At 43.0% G+C, this 21,648-nt stretch overlaps 1 protein-coding gene across 2 annotated transcripts in view; it reads left to right on the forward strand.

Moving 5' to 3' along the window:
- Nucleotides 1–342: 342 nt before the first annotated feature.
- cpne5a (copine Va) overlaps nucleotides 343–21,648 on the forward strand; it is a 97,969-nt gene continuing 76,663 nt past the window's right edge. For both annotated transcript variants that reach the window (XM_042098829.1, XM_042098830.1), the window contains exons 1-2: nucleotides 343–751; nucleotides 21,231–21,271. In XM_042098829.1, coding sequence (XP_041954763.1) covers nucleotides 642–751; nucleotides 21,231–21,271 — 151 coding nt within the window. In that variant the 5' untranslated portion in view covers nucleotides 343–641. The remainder of the gene's footprint in view (nucleotides 752–21,230; nucleotides 21,272–21,648) is intronic.

Below are 21,648 nucleotides of genomic sequence, written 5' to 3' on the forward strand. Positions count from 1 at the left end.
GGGCTTGGCCAGATTGGTTTTGGGGCAGTGGAGGTTCAGAATTTCCGCAAAGTAATTTGATAGTATCAGAAAATACAATATTAAAACAACTGCATAACTCAAACTTTGACAGGCTAAAGGACATGGACCCATATAGAACTATTCGATCCAAATAGCCGTAGGCAGCTGTGTGAGAGAGGAGATGAGGGCGCCTGTGCCACTAATCAATCGAGTGAACTGTGAAGCTTCGCGCAGTGCCATCTGCAGCATGTGAAAGAATGCGAAAGAGGGGAGGAGTTCCCGTCTCTTTACTTTCCCAACGGTCCAGTGCAAAAAGAGAGCTTTCTCTGCTCAAGACTGTGAAGCGCAGAATAGAGCATCCACAGTTACAGCCGCTCGACCAGTCAGAAACCCATCGCTTTCCCAAAAGCTTCCAGACCTGAGAGAGAGATCGGAAAGGGTTGCAACCCAGTTTAAACCCCAGTGCGCTCGAACTGCATTGGAAAAAGTAGTCAGCCTCTTCGTTCTCTCTCCGTTCCGCAGTGTTACCTCTTCGTAACCGCACTTGGCCGGAAGTGGCACATCTTGGCATCTGCCGTCGGGACCCCGAGCAGGTCAAGCTGTACGAGGTGGACAGCAGCTCCTCCAGCACCCCATCACCCATGGAGGGAGACGTGACGGACAAGCAGGAGGACAGTGCCTCCGTGTGCGAGTTTGACCCAATCACGGGGAATATCCCCGCCACCAAAGTGGAGATCTCAGTCTCTTGCAGGTATTTACTTGTTTTAACATATTTTTACCACCTAATGTACCGTACTAATGTTATCTGAAGCAATCTATAAGTGATGTAGCATATGCTACATCATATGCTACATCATTTATAGTTTAATAGATATGGTTTAATTGATATGGGTTATCTATTCAATTGATTTCCAAAGCCCGCTGGTGCCATTGACGGGTCCTTATTGACTTGTGACTGCAGGCTACTGTGCGTCTGGAAGTTCATAGTCATCATATATGGCAAAAGCTAGTACGGGAATGACCGCTCTTTTCATGGTAACTTACATTAACAGAAAACTTTTGTAACCTGGGCTATTCGCAGAGCGGCGCACAGAATCGTCGACTGGGTGTTTAACCAGAGGGGTTCCGTCTTTTTTCCAAAAGAAGTTCCCACCTTGTACTTGTACCGGGTTGGTGTCTGATGGGCTGAGCCCTGCAGCCTACATAGCGATTAAAAACAGCTCTCTAAACTTCACCTGCATTTCTCACGCATGTTTCTGACAGCCCAGTAACTGCGTGTGGGGACATGTTTAGTCAAAAACACAGATGTTGTGTTGTCCGTGTGGTGCTTGACGCTGTGTGTTTGATTGAAGACATATGGCCGCTTTCTCCCTGAGCTAAACACACTGCAGGGGATACTGTGACAAACCCACTTCTGAGAGATGGGTCTCTTTGATGGTATTCATTAGCCGGGACATGAGTTGACGGCCACGTCCCTCGACTCATTGAATATACATCGCCCGGCTGCCGCTGAGCGGACTCAGTTCGTCATATTTCATGCCTTCTCCTTTCTTTAAAGATGTTGGCCTTGGGGAGTGTCCCTTTTTTATTTGCCACTTTCCACGATATTAAATGCTAATTTAGTTGTTTTGATTTTTTAGTGCCAGTATTTTCACTGAACCCTGCCTAATTTGTCTGATTTTAAAATTACATAAACCTATACATATGTGCACCATATTGCAGAAATATCTTCAGATTGTAAGATAAATTTATCTTTCCCATATTCTTTATTGCCACCACACCGGTTAAATCCTCCTAGTAATTGAACTCTGATGAGGTGCATTTGGTATGTTTAAAAATCTCTTGCGCTGGTGAATAGACGCTCTACATAAAATTCTTACTGCTGCTTTCCAATTTCATCTTAATGTCGGTAAGATAGCCTGTAGCCCACAAGAACCTTTTCTTAATGAATGTAATTTGTTTGCTTGTCAGAGTACACAACAAAACCCCACGGTGATCTTTCTGCACACATAGCAATTACCTGTATACTTGTTTTTACCTTACCACACACAGACTGGGTGTTTATGTTTTGCTATACAGTCTCTGTTCAACGATCTATGCATCTTAATTAGTTTTGTCCCTGCAAACAATGTAGGCTCAGAGCTTGAAGTGACTATCTTCATCAAAGATATTTTGTTCAATCATCCCCAGTATTTACACTAAAAAAGTTGCTGCTATGCTGCCATCCCGAAGCAAACTCTGGGATATTTCTAATATGGTGCTGATTGAATTATTGCAATGTTCAGAATGAATGGGCCAAGCACATCGTTCAGCATCAGGCCACAGCCCTTAAAATCTCATTTTTTTCCACTGTTTGAGCAGCTTATGTTCAATGACAGAGATTACTGTGGAAAGAAATGGAATAGCTGTGTAATTCTCAAAAAAATAAAAAAAATAATCTTGACTCAAAAAATGTAGTAATTCTCTGGGAAATTTGTAAATATAAATGGTGGGGCCCATTTCGTCCTGTCAAAATATACCCCTGAGGGTAAATACTCGAGTGAGAAAAGCGAGCAAATGATGGCTGAGATGGAAAGCATCTTCCTCCTGCAATCGAATTCCTAGCTTTTGCCCTCCTGCGCGTACATGAGAAGAGGAGGGGAGGAGAGGAGAGGGGAGGAGACGAGAGTTCGGCTCCGTGCCAGGAGAGGTATCAGTGCCACAATTTGCCGTAGGTAATTAATTTGGTAAGGCTGAGAGGCGCTATGGATTGCCTCAAAAATGAAATCGAATTGGTGTGTGTGTGTGTGTGTGTGTGTGTGTGTGTGTGCATGTGTGTCACTCCCTTTCCTTTGCCCAATTCTCATAACCCAGTGTTGTTATTGGACAGGAAGAGAAGTGTGAAGTGTGCGGTGGTGGTGGGGGCGCTGGGAGCAGATAACCTCTTATGAAAATTAGACCTTCCTGTAGCTGTGTGATAGGGATTGTTCCTCTGATTGGACTTCTCTTATGTGATTGTGTTTCTTGTGTGTCTGTGAGTTTGAGTCTCCGTGTGTGTATTAGTGCATATGAGTTTGTGTCTGTGCATGCGCCCCACACACACACACACACATTCACATACACACTCGGCCCAGCTGTGAGGGAGGACGTTATCTGGCGCAGCCCTGGGTGCGGGTAGTAAACGGCGTTCGTCTGTTCGTCGGGCCTGAGGTGAATAATTGAAAAGTTTCCAGCAGCCCACAGCTTCCAGCCCGCAACCCTGACGACAGCAATGCAGCAGCAGGACACACCAGGCCAGGCCGTGATGCGAATCACAAGCCTGCATTACAATAAGCGATAGCGATTTCACCCCAGTGTCCATTAATGTTCCCCTCACACAAGTCTGGCTTATAAGATGAGTTTTGGAGTGGCAGGACGGGGATGTTGGAGAATGGCCCTGAGCTCCAGATTAATGATGGTTCTCCTCCTCTTCCTTCCCCTCTCTTTCTTTCCTTTCCTCTCTTTTCCTGTCTTCCCTCCTTTCTCCTTTCCTTCTCTTCTCTCTAATCCTCTCCTCCTTTCTTCTCCTTCCCTTCTTTTCTCTCCCATTTTCCCTCTCCTCTTCTTCTCTTCTCCTCCCCCTCTGTTCTCCTCCCTCCCTCTCCTCTCTATTCCTCTCTTCTCTTCTCTTCTCCTCCTCTTCTATCTTCTCTTCATTGCACTCCTCCTCCTCTTTGCGATGGGGCATGTTGTGTTCTTGTCATGATGCCACTGAGACCGCAAGAGCAGCGTGGTGCAAATGCCATCACTGGCCCTGAGGAGAGACTTGCGTGATTTGGCCCCCTCCAAACGGCCCGTTGGAGGCCTTTGATTTATGTCCCTCTCTTTCTTTCTCATTCTGTATCTCCTTCTCTCGTTCACTCTTTCTGTCACTCAATCATTCTCTCTCTCACTATCTTGCTCTCTCTCTGACTCTCACTGTCTTACTCAATCACACTCTCTCTCTCTCTCTCTCTCTCTCTTTCTCTCTCCTGCATCTCTCCCTCACTCCTCTCCATGTCCAATGAAAGATTAACACACATCCCATTACATATGGCCTCCCACAGCCCCTGTGGCTCCAGACGGCCTCATAGCTAGTCACAGTGTGATCAGGCAGCTCAAAGAAAACATGGAATAAATGAATACATTCCAGCGCGGATGGTGACATTTGGAGTTCAGATTGGCCTGCCCCAGATGCATGTTTGCATTGCTGCTGGATGGGGTAATGAGAAGGGAAACTGAATCCTGGGGGATGCTTCAAATCCATCAGGCCTCCCATTTAAAGTGACATTAGAGAAGCGGAAAAAAGGACAAGACTAAAGAAATCCTAGAAATCCATACTGCATACTGACTTTGTATTGTCTCTTTCTTTTTTTTTCGCTGGAAGGCTCAAGGCCACACCTAACCCCCCTCTGTTCTAGCAGGGCTTTATGGTTTCAGGGTGGATTCAAAGCCAATGTGCTTTTAGAGTGACAGGGAACAACATGAACTGTTTACAGAGAGCAGACTCTGGATCTATTTTGTCCCCTGATCCTGACCTTGCAGCAGTGGCCCAAAGTGGCCTCTAAACTCAGTGATAGAACCGGCAGGCAGACAGATCCAGCCCCAGTGGGGTCTGTTCCTGATCCAACCCAAACAGCATCATTCAGAACATTCAGAGTCCCTTTACCTACTGTGCAGAGTCATATTGTTTAAAGTGTCATTTGGTCACTTGGTGTCTATGAAGGTGCTTGAATGTATTTTGAATATGTATTTAGGGTGTTTTAAGTTAATAGTAACAGCCACACCCTTGTAGCTGGTTTATATGTTGTTGCTGGAATATTTCCTGACATATTTTACTCATCTTTCTTGATTTCTTTCTACACCTGATATGTGTATCTGGGCAACTAGGCAGCTTACATGATGTCACCCATAATCTCCTTTCTACGAAATTCTCCTTCCTTTCGGCTTCAGTTTTGGGCAGATGTCTCCCCTTGGGTCAACCTTAACACATTTCCTACCTCGCTTTATTACCTTTGTCACTGTTTCCTTTACATTTACACTAACTCAATTTAGCAGATGCTTTTATCCAAAGATACTTACATGTAAGTTTATCCAAAGATACTTACATGTAAATAAAGTTAAGCTTTCACATGCTGTTTCATTTGGGTGAAGGCCTTGACTTCTTGTAAAGTGTTTCAAGATTGATTGTTTATGACAGTGTATAAATAAATAATCAGTACTGAAACATTTCATGTGTTAATTCATGGCCAGTCATAAAATGATGGCATACTGTACATGTAAGTTTGAGCAAATTGGCATCTGTAGTACATTTACATGTAAGTGTCACAGGATGTTACTCTGATGTGGGATGACATGTTTCTTTAAGTTAGTGAAATGCAGGTGTGTAGGATATTCCAAGTCTGGGCCATATTCTTATTAGTCTGGGTCAAATTTATTTGTGTGTGTGTGTCTACTTTGTGTGAGCTACAGTACCACTGCCCCTGCCGTCAATGTAAGCCAATATTCAACAGCTGCTGGTGGCCATGACCAGCTGAGCTATCGGCCTCTACCTCCGCCTCTGTATCTGGACCCATTCACAGACACACACACACACCGTTTCAATCGACAGATAAATGTCAACAGGCAACCCACCGGCCACGTGAGCGCCAATGATCGGTTGTCTCCAGGGGGGCTGTTCCAGGACCTGTTAGATCATAGGGGACAATCATGGAGGAATAAAGGGTAAAACAATGCCTCCAGAGATCGAATCTCAAAGGGCTGACCTGCAATGAGATGATATTTGCCTCAGATAATAGATGTCAAAGCAATTGAGGTCCAAGGGAGAGATAGGGATTCAGAACTGGAATCTCGACATATTCTTTTCTCAGTCTTCTAGAATGTGCTTGGCCATGTAGCACCATCCTCGCCCAGGCTTAGAGATCTTCAAACTTACTCTCCTGTCAAATGGTTTATTATATCTCACTGTTGCAAACAAGAATATAATATGGTCCTTTAAAGGCACAAACTAATCAGATAGCCTACAGCAGTGCAGTAGCAAACTAAACTCTGAATGAGAGTAATGCTGAAGTAATGGTATGGTAATATTGAAGTTCGAAGCAGCACCCAATTTTTTACCACCTCATTTTTGAATGGCCCAGATTTTTGGACAGCTTAGTAATTTGTAGATCTGAACATACTTTTTTATGGATTAGGAGTTTTGCTCGAGATGCCCACTACACTGTTAGTGGGCATCTAAAGGAGTATGGTTAAATGCTAACTTTGTCTGGGCTGAAGTGCTATGATTATGACTGTAGAGAAACTACAAAATAACAATTCTTGACACTCAGAAACATTTAAAGGTACACTATGCAGGTTAGGCATTTTTGGCTACTGTGGGGATCCCTCTAGTGTCGCAATATTTATATTTGTAAATATGTATATTTGCTGTTGTAAATAGCAAATTTCTCATGACCCCCCCATACACAGTGAAAATGCTTTCGTTGGGATGGCGAAGGATTAACAACAGGCAAAAACTATCTCCAAAGAGCTATATCTACTGCCAAGGTACTGTAATATTTCACAATTCTCGCGAGATTTGTTGGACCACCATGTTGCACGGCTGATTTGCGGTAGCGACTTGCTATAGTCTATGCCAAGAGGGTAGGCGAACGTTTGGAAAAGAGTAGACACTATGGGTGGCTCTGAGGCTAGAAATCGACCACTTCTAGCTAGCATTCCATTGACCCCCATTCATTTTGGCGTCACTTTGACATCAAATAAATAACATTACATCTGAAGCATTTTAAGTCTTTATATGAACCTTTTCTATTTTTGGAGAAATACAACATTGTGTGGTGACTGGCGTCATTACCTCGTAACTCACTTTACCGTTGAGTAATAAACTTTTTTCCGAAAACAATGCATTCATGATGTAATGAGCATGCGACTTAGCGTCGCACAGGAGCAAAGTAACCATATTCTCTCGATAAGAAACTCGGGGGGGAAAGTCCACGGGTAAGATATTTAGGAAAGCATCAAACAATTAAAGGTGCGATTTGTAGGATTGTTACCGAACGTTCTGTAGGCCAAAATCAAAACACTGGTGAACGTTCTCAAGACTACCAGACGCGAGCCTCTTCTGGGTTGCCAGATGTAATGAAGACTTAGCTAACGTTAGTTGACCTGCATCTGCTTTAACGTTTCTCCAACCATGACCCAGCTACACATACGGAAACAGTGAAAACAAAAAATACCTCTCTAACCAATGTAACATATTTAGCTGAAGTTAGCGATGCAGATGAAGTTTAGCCTAGGCTACCTGTTGTGGAGAAATATGGCCAGCTCTGCGTCAGACTTGATATTCTTCGTTTGACGAAGACGTCACCATCTCAGGAAGCTCCTCCGATGTCCACTTAATTTGTTTCTTGTTTTAATTTTGGAAATTTTCCTGCCTCTTGTAGGCGTTCATGACTACAACTGACAGCTGTTGACAGTTGGCCTTTGCTAATTTGGCAACCCAAATAGGAGGACGCGCTAGCCCATTATTAATACACTATTCTAGAATTAATCGTTCAAAACATAATTGAAAATTCCAAGAGATTCCGCCCCGTAACTCATTTTTTTTCATGGGTTTTACGGGGTTTTACGGTTAGAGTAATGTTGTCAAATAAGCCATTACTTCAATTCATCGTGTTTCCTTACTCTCTGACAACATATGGTGATCATTTTTCATTTTTGGAATGGTTACAGTTTATTTTCCATTATTTCCTACATACTGGACCTTTAAGTGATGTTTTTGGCTCTACGTCAGAAAAAATCCCCACCAAAAGCTGCACTCAAACTGGCAGCACTCTGCAAGTTATCAATTTTCTTGGCACGGCTACCAGATGAGTTACTGTGTTTCAGTCCGTCACATGTTTCTCACTCTCCTGGACTGAGGATCCATGAGAACCGGGGTCGACCAACAGGAAATGGGTTCAAATTGGCTTCACTCGTCTTGTTCGAAGTCTATGGGATGGCTGTGTCCATATCTTTTACTGTCTATGGTCTATGTGGTATAGCTATGCTAGATGAATGATTTGCCTATTACAAGTTCGTTTACCATCAAATTGGCTTCGTAAAGGTTATATTAAGGTGAAAATCAAAGTGTAAAAAATCTAATGTACCTTTAATTCCAATCTTTGAGAGACTGATTCTTCCTCTATAATTCCTCCAATTCTGGTTTAAACATAGCTACGACGCAATGTGTATGGGCGCTATGAGTCTGTCGCTCCAGTAAATGGGCTCTGTAGCATAGGTTGGAGATTCAGATAGAGTGGAGCCTGCATGAGTAGTCGAGAGGCAATTAATTATTTATGTGGATGCCAGAAAACCATGAGGGAGCCCTAGATATCTGCTAAAATGGGCCGTTTTATTCTCCAGCCTATTTACAGGGTTGTAAATGGGCTTGTAAAATAACATCTGACCATTTTCCTAACAAACCAAAGTTGCATACCTTCTATGTCAACATCAGAGAACAAGATAAAATACTCCTTCATCCACTCTATGACCCCTTTAAAGGAATATGCCACCCCTAGGTGAAATTGGGTCACTCCCCGCAGTCCCTAGAGTTGGATGAGTGAGCCAAAGCGTTTTATAGCCGACCCAGTGATTGTCCTAATCTAGAAACGGGCCGGTTAGCTTTAGCTTAGCGTAGTCGCTGTAATCCTGCGATTCCAGCTAGCATGTCGTTGCAAAAGTGAATCAAATAACTCAAGATTTTTTATAATTATTTCTCGTAACCTGTACATTCACATCGAGTACAAATATCAATGCAAATTAACACGAAGGGATTTACTAGACCAATTTAGATTTGGAACTATTTTCGGGCATACATGTAGCACCGGCAATGCACCGCTTTGATTGTGAAATACTGGATATGTTTGAAAGATGTTACTGTACTATACTGTTTGTACTGCCATTTGTTGTCAGACATTGTTACAGTATAAACAAAACAAAAGCTTTTACAGCATTCTACAAAGGCAGAAATGTACAGAAATGTTTAGTGAAACATAGGAAATCTCCCTTGGGCAGAGCTGTGCACCACTGTAAGCCAGATTTACTCTATACTGTGGGTAAATATTTCTATACATTCTGACATTCCTGTCAGGCCACATATGTATATTCTTGACAGATTATAACAACTTGTTAGGACAAGTAATTCAACACTTTTGCAAGTAATGACTCATAAGATAAAATATAAGGCCTATTTGTTTTATGTGATAGGACTATTCAGCATGCAACCAGTATAGTGCATTTTGACCAACATGACATTAAAATATAAGGCTGGTATACACTTCCAGTATAGTGCATTTTGACCAACATGACATATAAAATATAAGGCCTATTTGTTTTATGTGATAGGACTATTCAGCATGCAACCAGTATAGTGCATTTTGACCAACATGACATTAGCATTAGAAAATTTAAAAAATAACAGATATTTATACACAATCAGCATGGATATACCAATGCATTTGCTGTTTGATCAAGATTTGGAGAAATTGCCTTATGATGTTTGGTCAATATTGTATGAAATTGCTTTATGAAATGTATGATGTGCACTGCCCTGCCCATAAGATGATTCATTTTGCATAATGAGTCAAGCAATGATGTTAAAACTAATTTTTTGGGGGGGAAGGACCATTCAACAGATAACCTGTATAATGTATTTTTACCAACATGAGTCGGTGACTGTAAAGTGACTGTAATGTAAAGTTTCTCTCAAATAACAACACCTGATGCATTATGTTCGCATTGCATAGTATATAAACTCTATATATTTCTGCCGTGTTTCCTCCAGAGGTATATATTAAAGTCTCGATCCCAGCTCAGTATAGCAGGACTCAGTGTAATTATACAGTTTAGGACAGGTTTTTGATAGCGTCTGAGAAAAGAACAGGCACTGAAAAGAAAAGATGGTCTGTTGAACTTATCTTAGCACAGTAATCAGCCGCTCTGTTGTCAATACTGTCTGGTTATAATGACAGATCTGGAAACATGGGCATTGCTGCCTGATGATTATCATATGTACCATCCATTGAAGGAACGGGAGGCAATTCCCATGAATAGCAGACATTTGCAAGAATTCTAAGCATACTTAAACACATATTTCTATGTCTGTCTTGTTACTGCAGATGTAACCCTACTCACTTTATCAATTCAGTGAAGAGTCTTGGTGGTTGAACCCCGTTATGTTTGCCTATGCTTTAAAACTGCATCCGTGAGCCAGTGAGTTGGGCTTTGAAGGCTGTCTTTGGCCTGAGGACATATCTGTTAGAGAGATGCAGAATCACAGAGATGTTGTCCACTTTTTCTTTGCTGCTAAATTTTTAAGTAACCATGACGAGACACAGGGGGCAAAAATCAGTTTGCTATTCTTTGGGAGGTGGTGGTATTGGTGTTTGGTGTGTGTGTGTGTGTGTGTGTGTGTGTGTGTGTGTGTGTGTGTGTGTGTGTGTGTGGATGTTTGAATTGCAGCTGACTGGCTACCATCTCAAAGTGCTGCAGTGCATATAATTATTCATGAGTGAAGATTTTGTGGCACTGGACCCCGAGAGGGTGTCAGATGCACTGATACGTCCCACGGGGGGACCTTTACCGCGGTGACCCAGAAGTCTGCAGTAAACAAAATACTGATGCCAGCGAGTGAAGGGCCGATTTGGACTGGGATCAGTGGCACTACTGTGTGGGGCTCCGCATCTCACTGTATTAGGCACAGAATGAAGGCTGCTGGGCTGCAGATATTTGATTGCAATCAATCTCATCGTAAAGATGTGACAACATCAGATATCTTTGAACTTGGTTCGCTACTACATGAATCAAGTTCAAAGATATCTGATAACCAAAAACATTTCTAAGTGTCTGTGTGTGTGTGTGTGTGTGTGTGTGTGTGTGTGTGTGTGTGTGTGTGTGTGAGAGAGAGAGAGAGAGAGAGAGAGGAAGAATGGGTGAAGAATATAAAAACAGATTTTTCATTTTCCAGAGAGACGGTCAAAGGCATTTTTACGCAACTCTGGTCAGCATCAAATCCATAAAGTAAAAACTTTACATAATTCCTCCATATGCCAGTACAGTAGTTACTCTGACTCCCCTGACCTCAACTCTGAGCAAGCACAAACACTAAACTCTAACATCTGCTCACTAAAAACTCCACATTTCACGCTCATAAATTTAATATGCATGATGATTATAAATAAGATATAACCTGAGCCACTATCTTGTCCAAGTGCGGAGCTAGAGCGGCACTAACAGCACCTGCCTCTACTCATTAGGCTTTCTCAGTGCTAGAGGAGTGGGGAGGAGGGCTGGAGGATGGCATAGGTGTGCCGTGACGTAGGGTGTTCATGGGCTCTGGATCAGCTTTTAGAGTCCTGGCAGGGAGCCAGTGGCCAGGGGAAGGCTGGCAGAGGCTGGCCCAAGTCCGCTAACAGATGGTGGGAAAGAAAACATCTGGCGCTGTGGATCGATCACCAGGGCAGGGAAGCAGGGTAGAGTTTAATGCGGCCTCCAGATTGCCCTTTGGAGTAAATGTGTGTTGTGGTGTGTCTGTGTGTGTGGTGTGTGTTTGTGTGTGAGAGAGCGAGAGAGAGTGTGTGTGTGTAGGAGGAGGAGATGGTGGATACCTTCCTAACAGGGATCAAAGCAATTAAGGTCTCTCCACCCCCAGACTTTATTCCTCAGGTGGAGCTATAAGCTCAGCCGAGGATTCTAATTCCCGAACCAATTCCATCTCTTCATTCCAGAGGGGTTCTGCAACCATAGCATCAGTACAGAGTAGAACAAACAGTCCAGTTCCCAGTTGTGTGCTAGGTACAGTAGATTATAGATTCACCCGTGGGTGTGTTGATGCAATGTGCAATTTGTTCTATATAACATATTTTTAATTAATTATCAAAAGGAATAGCAAAGTTATATCCATAAAGCATACATACACGATAAAAACCCATAGAGTAAAGTAATACGATTTGAACATTAAACAGTGTGGTCTTTTTTATGCCATCCATTGTAATTCTATGTGTGCAGCTACCGATTCTCCTACAGAAATTATTTAATATCAGAGTTACAGTTTTTCTCAGTTGCTTTGGCACATTTCTCAGATCATAATGGTAACAAAACTCTTTGTTCAAACTCCATATCATCCATGCAATGGATTTTGTACAAATGTCTGCTGTTTTTTTTTATTTTCAATGGCTAATGTCATGTTGTTCAAAATGCACTATACTCATGTGTCATTACATGCAAATGTGTTGAACTACTCATAACTAGTTGTCATAGTCTGTCTAGCACATAAATGTAGGTGACCTGACAGACAGGAACATCAGGATGTATAGAAAGATGTACAGTGGTGCACAGCTCTGACCAAGAGGTGTATATTTGCCATTTTTCATTTGCACAATGCTGTAAAAGCCTTTTTTTCTTTATAGTCACAATGTCTGTCAACAAAAAAAAAACTTTGATATCCACTGTCTTGCAATCAACCCCTTCCATAGACAATAATGTGTAACTTTGTAGTTTTGAAATAGAAAATAGTGCTGCCTTGTGCCTTGTTCATTAGAAAATACTTACAGAGTAAACTGTCACATTGACAACAAGACAAAATAATGGCATCATGATACACGCTTTTGCAGGTTATCCAATATGCGATTTAGAATAGAAAAGATCTACAGTATATTGCCATTGTCACAGGTACAGCAAAATGTAAAGTGCTCTCCAGTCAGTGCCTCGTTCATAGAGTCTATATAAAAAAAGAAAAATAAATAAATGTAAAAAATAATAATTTGTGCCAGCGTTACCTAAAAAATAAATAGAAACATATAACATCATTAGCAGCATACATACAGTCATACACACCCAGTCAATTTGCACTAATTGTTTTGAAAAATGTACTAACTGTTGTGCAAATGTGCAGTATGATTCGAGAAGTGCACCAAAGTGACTGAGAAAACTTGTAATATGGCCCGGTGGATTGTGAGTTTGTGGGGGCTGTATGTGTGTAGATTAACGAGTGCTCCGCAGTGTTTCTCACTGATCTGATTGGCTGCCGCTGCCTGGCCCATAATCCCCTGCAGGGCAGAGAACAACGCCCACCTTGAAAATAAATAAAGGGGTGCTGATTACAATCCACTGCAAAATTGCAGAGCGGCAGCGCCTTTAGCCTCGGGCACCATGCAGAGATGGATCTCCTTTTCTGAGTTTTGAAAATGACTTCTCTGCTCCCCCGTCTCTCACTCTGGTAGTCACCCTCTGAACATTTTAAGTATTGTGTAAAGTATGTAGAGTTTGCACACTAACTTTCCATTCTATTCTCTTGCAGACTGCCTTACAGTACGTCAGTGTCAGTTCTGATGATTATGATGATAAGTACCATAGTGGATTTTTAATTAGTTGAAGTAGTGATTAGTTTATGATGTTTTGCGGTGATTTATTGATGATGTGATGAGATAATGTTGATTTTGCTAACAAAATGAAGTTGTGGAGTGTTGAGCATTTTTGTTTCGTTGAGTTCAGGTAATGATTATTTGTTGATGATAGTAGTTTGTTTGGGATGTTAAACAGTTATTTGTTGATGGTGTCAACTCTCAGACTCTGTGTTGGCTACTGGGCTGGGCCCTGATCTGACATGTGCTGACTAGAGGCCTGTACTAGGAAGTGAGCTTACTGACTTATCCAGGTAGATTCAGGAGTAACCACTTATCTCAAAAGAATATGTGACTTTTTAAATCATGGATACTCAATCTGCTGTTCTTTTTTTCTATACCTGAAGTTACCTGGATAAGCAAGTAACCTCACTTCATAGCACAGCCCTCTGATCTGGGCAAGATCCAAGCCAGGGAACTGGAGTCGGCAGAGCTACACTCCCTTATGCAGCAACTCCCTGCAGCCCTGCTGTGTGTGATTGTGATACGCCTGCATAACTACTAGTCTGATTTTAATAAACGGAAAGCTGGGAATACCTCGGGATTTGGGTCAGGGAGAATGAGAGGGAGATAATCATAGTAGCCTCGGGCAAGTAGGGAATGGTGTTAATTGCACACTGGTCGAGGTCACTGTGCTGTCTTAGTGCAAACATGGTTGTTTTTGTTGTTGTAGTCTTTATTATCCTTAATTGCCATTGCGTGGGCACAAGGGGGGAAAGGGGGGCAGGGAGTGGGCACATAGCTCATATGTGACGTTAATGAAGCCACTTGGGCTGACCAGGGAGCTCTTCACCCATGTGTGATATGAAGTCGATACACCACCACGAACAGAGAAGGGAAAGTTTCTGCAGCCCACCCACTGCCTAGTCAGGATTATTAGAGGGGACTGAGGAGTGCTGGTGGAGAGAGGCGGAGGGCATGCAGGGTGGGTTGTTGGGAGTGATTCTGGGGTGGGGTGGGTTGGAAGAGACTCTGAGCCAGGGGACGACTGGGACTCTAAATGGCCCGATGCGTCCTCGCTCCCCCCATTAGTTGTGTGCCGTGGCGTTTTAGCGGCCAGCCGATGTGATGGCCCTGCGATGGCAGCCCTGCACTGCGTAGCGCTGTGGCGCTGATCGCTGAAATAGAGCAAATTGAGGCCTGGCTGAGAGACAGCCTCACTGGCGGCTGACCTTGCTGTGGCTTTTACTGCTTAGATGAGAGGGCGTCCACTGGTCTGTGTGTGTGTGTGTGTGTGTGTGTGTGTGTGTGTGTGTGTGTGTGTGTGTGTGTGTGCGTGTGTGTGTGGTGGTCATCAGGAGAATGTAGAGTGCATGTGGTCCATGTCCTTTTGTATAGACCATGCACTGCTGGGCACATAAAAAATACAAATCGAAAGGCTGACCTGGCCTCAACTGTGTGTGTGTGTGTGTGTGTGTGTGCGCGCATTCGAGATTTATGTGTGTGTCCGTGTGTTGTGTGTCTGTACATTTGAGGTTTGTATGTGTCGGAGCGTTTGTGTGTGTATGTGTCTGTGCATTTGAGGTTAGTGTGTGTTTTTGCATTGAAGTGACTGTCTGTGTCCCAGTGTGTGCCCAGTAGCCGGTGTGTGTCCATGTCTGTGTACGTGTGTGGGTGTGTCAGAATGTTTTCTGCCGTTCTAAATCTGGACGCGCGATCCACATGACTGGGGTGGCAGCCGATTTCTATTTCAAAGCTAGCTCGCCAAACTAGATGCTCTCTCCTGGGTGAAAGGTGCCAATTACGGTGCCCACCAGTCAGGTCATGTGGTGCGGTGTGCTGCAGTAGGGGTGAGGGATCGCAGGTTGGCACATATGAAAATGCCACCGGGGGCATATGCTCCACTCCGCTCCGCCGCCCTCGTGAGGGCCTGCAAATTAATTACGACCCCAGTGACGCGTCCAGAGAGGGACCCCTTCAGGAGTCTCTCACGCGCCGGCTCTTGATTAATTCCCCCTAATTACAGGAGCAGTGCCCTTACTGCACTGAGGCCACGGCCGCGCACAGACATTTTAAAGGGCGGTTGCTCAAGGGAAGAATGGGCTCACCACTCACCGATTACAAAATAGTTACCATCTATCCATCTATCGCTATCTATCTATCTATCTATCTATCTATCTATCTATCTATCTATCTGTCTATCTATCTGTCTATCTGTCTTTCTGTCTGTCTGCTTGTCTATCTCTCTATGAAGGTGAAGCTCATAATGAGCATTTCCTTTACATGTCACAGTAGAGTCTCGTTGCCAACTCCAAAGACAGGATTGTTGCAGAACGAAATCTTTTGTTAGAATGTTCAAAATCCCCCTGATGGATGTATTGTGTGTGAACGAACACAAGAGTTCTCACTGCGACATGACTGCAAGGGCCTCATTTGTAGTTTAGAGTAGTTTTGCTTGTCTTTTTATTAACAGGGAAACTGCCTTCAATAAAGTGGCCTGCTTTGGGATCAATATTAAGTATTTTCTCACTCGATTAATTTAATGACTCCCTGACCAGCAGAGAATATTACTGTAATGTCCCTGCCTCTCAGTTCATGTTTCATATTTCTGTTCCTTTCGGGAAGTGACAGAACAGTATGTCTACTACGGGAGAAAAGTAACTCAGTGGCCTAGAAAATGTCGGCGCGTTGGCTCTTACATGTCAAAAGATGTTAAGGGGCCAATTTGAGTGAGTTCTTCGCCATGCTCTCTTGCTCACTGCGGAACCACAGTGAAGAGCATGGTGAGGCTGGCAGAACTGAAGGCCTGTCCAGGGCTTCCTCCTCACTGATGGGCCCAGATAACTGTCAGCCAAATGGCTGGTTAGGCGAAGAGCAGGAAGCCTCCGCCTTCTACAACTCTACTCAAGTTGTCACTCTTTTCCGTTCAGGGCCCAATTAAGAGCGTTCTGGGAGAGCCCCTTTTTTCTGTGCTTAGTCTGAAAAGCAATGCTGAAGTACTTCACTCAGCTTTTGGGGTCTATTAACTCGTACTTTTTTAATGCTACCATCGGCTAACTTGACCCTAGCCAGATGAATTTCGTTCCGCTATAGCTCAGCCTAGCTTCACTCACATCCATCTGGGACCTCTTCCATTGAGAGTGATTTCTGCAACCGCCTTTATGGTTCAGCCAATCAGGACGCAGGGCGGGAGTTTCATAGATGTGACATAGCGTAGAAGCGACTGTGACACTGTTATTAGCGTCACGGGTTGGCTTCGATGTGAGTGGTTATAGTAGCACGTCAATAGATGACGGACAAGTGGCTTATTCAATCATATGCAAGCATTTTTTGATTAGGCCCAGCCTTCTGAAGCAACACTTCAATGGATCGGTTCCAGATGGATGAGTGGAGCTAGGCGGAGCGAAATTCATCTGGCTAGGGTCAGGTTAACCATCGGCTATGTCTTCGGAGTTTCAGGGAATAGTCATGTATGATATGTTTATAGATCCATTTTGATTTAGCTGGTCATTTTAATGAATAAGGCATATTTAACACATTCAATTGCATTTCCCAATACGCAAAGTTGCCGTAAGCTAACAACATGATGATTTGATTTGATGGTAAATCAAATAGCTTCGCTGTTGTCTCTGAGGAGCCTATGCTGATTTTATTCTCGCTCACTCACATGTTTGCCACATATACAGTCATTTGTATTCTGAAGCGTCCTCACACTAATCAGTGAATGTTTTGCTCTGTTTCTTTATAACCAAGTCAAGCATCACTCAGACTCATTGGTAGCACCCCTGATGGCCTTCTGCAGTATAAATGGGTGGCTCCTCTCTAAAAGGGCAATTCAGCTGCTCCTCATTGCAGTCCTTGGCCTCTCCCCTGGATGTAAGCAATTATTTGTTAGAAAGCTTACTGAGACCTGGGCATACTTCACGAGAGGAAGTGGCCCCTTTTTTAGAAAAAGAAAAAGTTTGAAAAAGGAGCCAAACTCACTTTCCTCTGGAAGGTTGAAAAAGACAGCGGACCACTGTGTTGTCTGGCGTACTTTCAGTAAATTCCCTCATAAAACAGTATCAGGGAAAGATTGTTTTTGACTGTAGCAGTGTGAGCCAGGGCGAGGCTCAAAGTAAGGTAAATTGCACTCGTAGCAATAATGGAATGCAAATTTGTTTTCCCCCAACCAGAAGTGGTAATGCCTCAAAAAAAGAGAAAAGGATTGATTTAATCATTTTCTTTTGAAATCCCAGGTGCAAATGGTAGGCAGCCAAATCATTTTGAACATGAATATTTAAATCAAATTATTGAGCCTCGAGGACAACCTGACGTAACCTGATTAGAAAATATGAGACAGCCCTGAGCTGCAAACCCCCAGCGCTCATAAGTATGGAAAACAGACAGGACATGCCTGAGGAAGCTCATCAAACAGCATGCAGCAAATGTAGCAAAATTTGTTGGGATTAAGAATTATCTATGTGTATGTATGTATGTAATAATGTGTGTGTGTGTGTGTGTGTGTGTGTGTGTGTGTGTGGGGGGGGGGGGTGGTGGGGGGGGGGGGGGGGGTGTGGGGTGAGAGAGAGAGCATGCAACTGAATGTGTGTGCATACACTCACACATACTGTACAGCTTGTGTATGTTTATATGTGCATGCACATATTCTGTATGCCCATCAATATATTATGCTGTCCACATGACTGTAGATAGGATGTCATGAACAGTATGTCTTCATGCAGACCCAGGGCATGTCTCATTGTGACAGAGACAGGAGGTGATTAGGTGACTCATATTTTAATGGTGGTATCATTAGCAGGACACACACACACACACACACACACACACACACACACACACACACACACACACACACACACACACACACACACACAGTGCTGTGTGAGAGATAGATAGAGAGAGAGAGAGAGATGACTGCCTTTGATAATGGTTGTTGCAGAGGGTGTAATGAATGAAGTGATGTCATTGAGAGTTCAACCGGTGCACTAATACCTTCAATTAACAAGTGACTAATGGTACCGCTTCATCCTAGCAACAAACAAACACGCGCATCTGGCCTTGGAAATCACTTTGTGTTTAACACAGGAAATTAACAATTAGCGGTGTGAATTAGACAGTAGGCTGTATATAATGCAGATATGTGTGTGCATTATGATGCGCCCGAAGTAGGACTGCTGGTTGTATTATTAACGAAAGCATTTACATGTTTTATTCAGGAGTTAATTAAGACACACACAGACACACACACATATGCATTTACATCACTCACTTGTTTGAAACAGACAACCAAGCCTTAAAGTACAATATCACAAGGCAACAAAACATAAAATGCATTTGTGTTGAGCACATAATGACTTTTTCAATTTAAACCAAAAACTTTCTCCCCCATAACCCCTAACAGATTCATCCATTATTCTAATGGTACTTCAGCCTTCTGTGGAATCCATTGTATTTGGATGAGACATTTAACAGCAATTAAACGGCATTAAAAAGCCATGCTGGAGCTGGGGCAGCCTTGTCTTGTTGACAGCTGTTTCGTGTCCATATGTACTTGGCAAGTTATGTTTCGGTCCTGTAGAGTCAAATACGAGAGTGGCTCTTAATGGGATCTCAATACACCACAATACTAAACAGCGTTCTCTACGTCCCTTCCCCATGTGTGTGTATTGGCTTAGCTGGTGATACATGTGGGTACCAGTACCGCTTAGTGGATGTTGGTACCAGTGAATATTTGAGGGTGTATGTTGGTAGCCTACCAATATCTACAGTACATTTAGAGTGCATCCCACAGAATAAACCATCACAGACTGCAGTTATTATACTGCTTTGGTTGCGCTCTCTCTGACTGTCAGGGCTTATAAGATTCAGGTCTGGGGGTGGTATGAAAAACATAGCTTTGCCCTTTAGTTCGGGATCCAACCTTAAGATTTGTACCGATCAGCAAATCTGTGATAACCTGCTGTTTTCGCCCTCACCGCATCTACAGCGTATCACCTCAGAGTGAGAATTGATCTTGAGGGATTTCAGGCGGCATTGCCAGGCTTAGGCTCTCATTCTTGACACAATATTCTGAGGAAAATCTCACTTACATGCACAGCTCAGTAACATGCAACTCTATACATCTGTTCACATATCTCTGCTGGCTTTCCCCGTGTTTTCGGTTAGGTTCTCTATAACTGCTGAAGAGAATAAACTCAGGTGTTGAGGAACGATGTAAGATGAAGCTTTATCTGCTTTAGCTTTTCAAACATATCTTCAGAATAATTTTAGTATTTAAAGTATTTAAATACAAATATAATATAATACAATATAATATAATATAATATAATATAATATAATATAATATAATATAATATAGAACTATATATATATATATATATATATATATATATATATATATATATATATATATATATATATATATATGACAGATGCAAGGACAAAAACACTACACAGAAAGGGGGGCTATGTTTTGTTGAGGAGACCAATTGCAGAGGGGAAGAAACTGTTTTTGTGGCGTGAGGTCCTGGTCATGATGGACCGCAGCCTTCTGCCAAAGGGGAGTGTCTCAAAAAGACTGTGTCCGGGGTGGGAGGGGTCTGCAGCGATCTTTCCTGCCCGCCTCAGGGTCCTGGAAATGTACAGACTTTGGAGAGAAGGCAGGCTGCAGCCAATCACTCTCTCAGCAGAGCAGATGATGTGCTGAAGTCTTCCCCTGTCCTTAGCAGTGGCAGCAGCATACGAGATGGAGATGGAGGAGGTGAGGATGGATTCTATGATGTTAGAGTAGAAGTGCACCATCATCGACTTTGGCAGGTTGAATTTCCTCAACTGCCGCAAGAAGTGCATCCTCTGGTGTCCTTTTTTGATGAGGGAGCTGATGTTATGCTGATGTTCACTGGGGACTCATGGAGTATGATGGGGGCTAGTGAGGCTGGATTCCTCCTGAAGTCCACAACTATCTCCACAGTTTTGGCACAAGAGCAAAGAGATTTTCAACCCTAATTTGACCCATACCTTCACTAAGCACTTGTGTTTGTTTAGAATTTTCAAATGCATTTCAGCATTCCCACCCCCTACTGTTACACATTTCACAATGGTTGCCTCCACATGTACAGTAGACTATGTGTTACCACATCATATCAATAACATTTACCGTATGTTGTATGATGCATATTGAATGATGGATATATTGAATGTACAGTATATGGTACATGAGACTGTTTATGCTGTACTGTATTAGTATGTATATGTATATGTATATATGTGTATGTACTGTGAATGGCCCCTGATACTGGACGTTTGTAACTCAGAGGCACCTGTCCTTGCTGTATGTAAATGAATGGGTCTGCAGGAAGTCTAGAGAGCTGTGTCCTTGTCTTAGATTCAGCCCTGGGGCTCCAGCTGACCTTTAGTAAATGTACATGGTGACTGATGACTAACCAGCCTAATTGGGCCCACTTTTTGCTCTCTCTCTCTCCCTTACTCTCACTTTCTCTCCATCATCCTCGCTTCCTCTCTCACCCTCACCTTCTCTCTCTCTCTCTCTAAATCTTTCACTCTCACCCCCCCTCCTCTTGTCTCAATTTTTTTCCCATTGGTAAAATTGAAGAGATCATTTAGATGATGAGCCCACAACCTCTGCCATTTGTTCATGACATAAACAGCCCTAATGACTGCATGGAAATGTAATTAAACTCGGGCAGATAGGAGCACTTCCTTCCTTTCTTTCAGTGTGAATAGCCATATCAGAGCCAGAGGTGGCCCAGACGTGATCCCAATCTGCTCAATAGTTAGCCTGCTCCCTGGACCCTCTGATTAACTGAGCTTCTCTTTTTCTGTCTGTTTCAGGGACCTGTTAGATCGAGACACATTCTCCAAGTCAGACCCAAGTAAGTAACGGTGTAAGTACCATGGTTGCACACCTTTCTGACAGGGACCACACATAAACCTCAGCCATGTTGTTGCATCCTGATGCATTTCATCAATCTCTGCCTCAGCACAATGTATTGAATAATGTGAAAGATTTAGAGCAGTGTTTCTCAAAGTGTGGTCCGGGGACCACTGGTGGTCCACAAGCTATCCCAAGTGGTCCGCGAGCAGATGTGGTAAAATATGATATAGATGAGTTGTTTGCAATATTGAACCAACTTGTATGTAAATCCAAACAGTTCTGCAACACTATAAGATATGCCAGTTTAACACAATAAGCAAAGTGCAAAGACAATAAGCAAGGTGGTTCAATAAGCAAAGACAATAAGCAAGGTGG

Source organism: Alosa sapidissima, chromosome 7, assembly GCF_018492685.1.
Source record: "Alosa sapidissima isolate fAloSap1 chromosome 7, fAloSap1.pri, whole genome shotgun sequence".
NCBI classification, from domain to species: Eukaryota; Metazoa; Chordata; class Actinopteri; order Clupeiformes; family Clupeidae; genus Alosa; species Alosa sapidissima.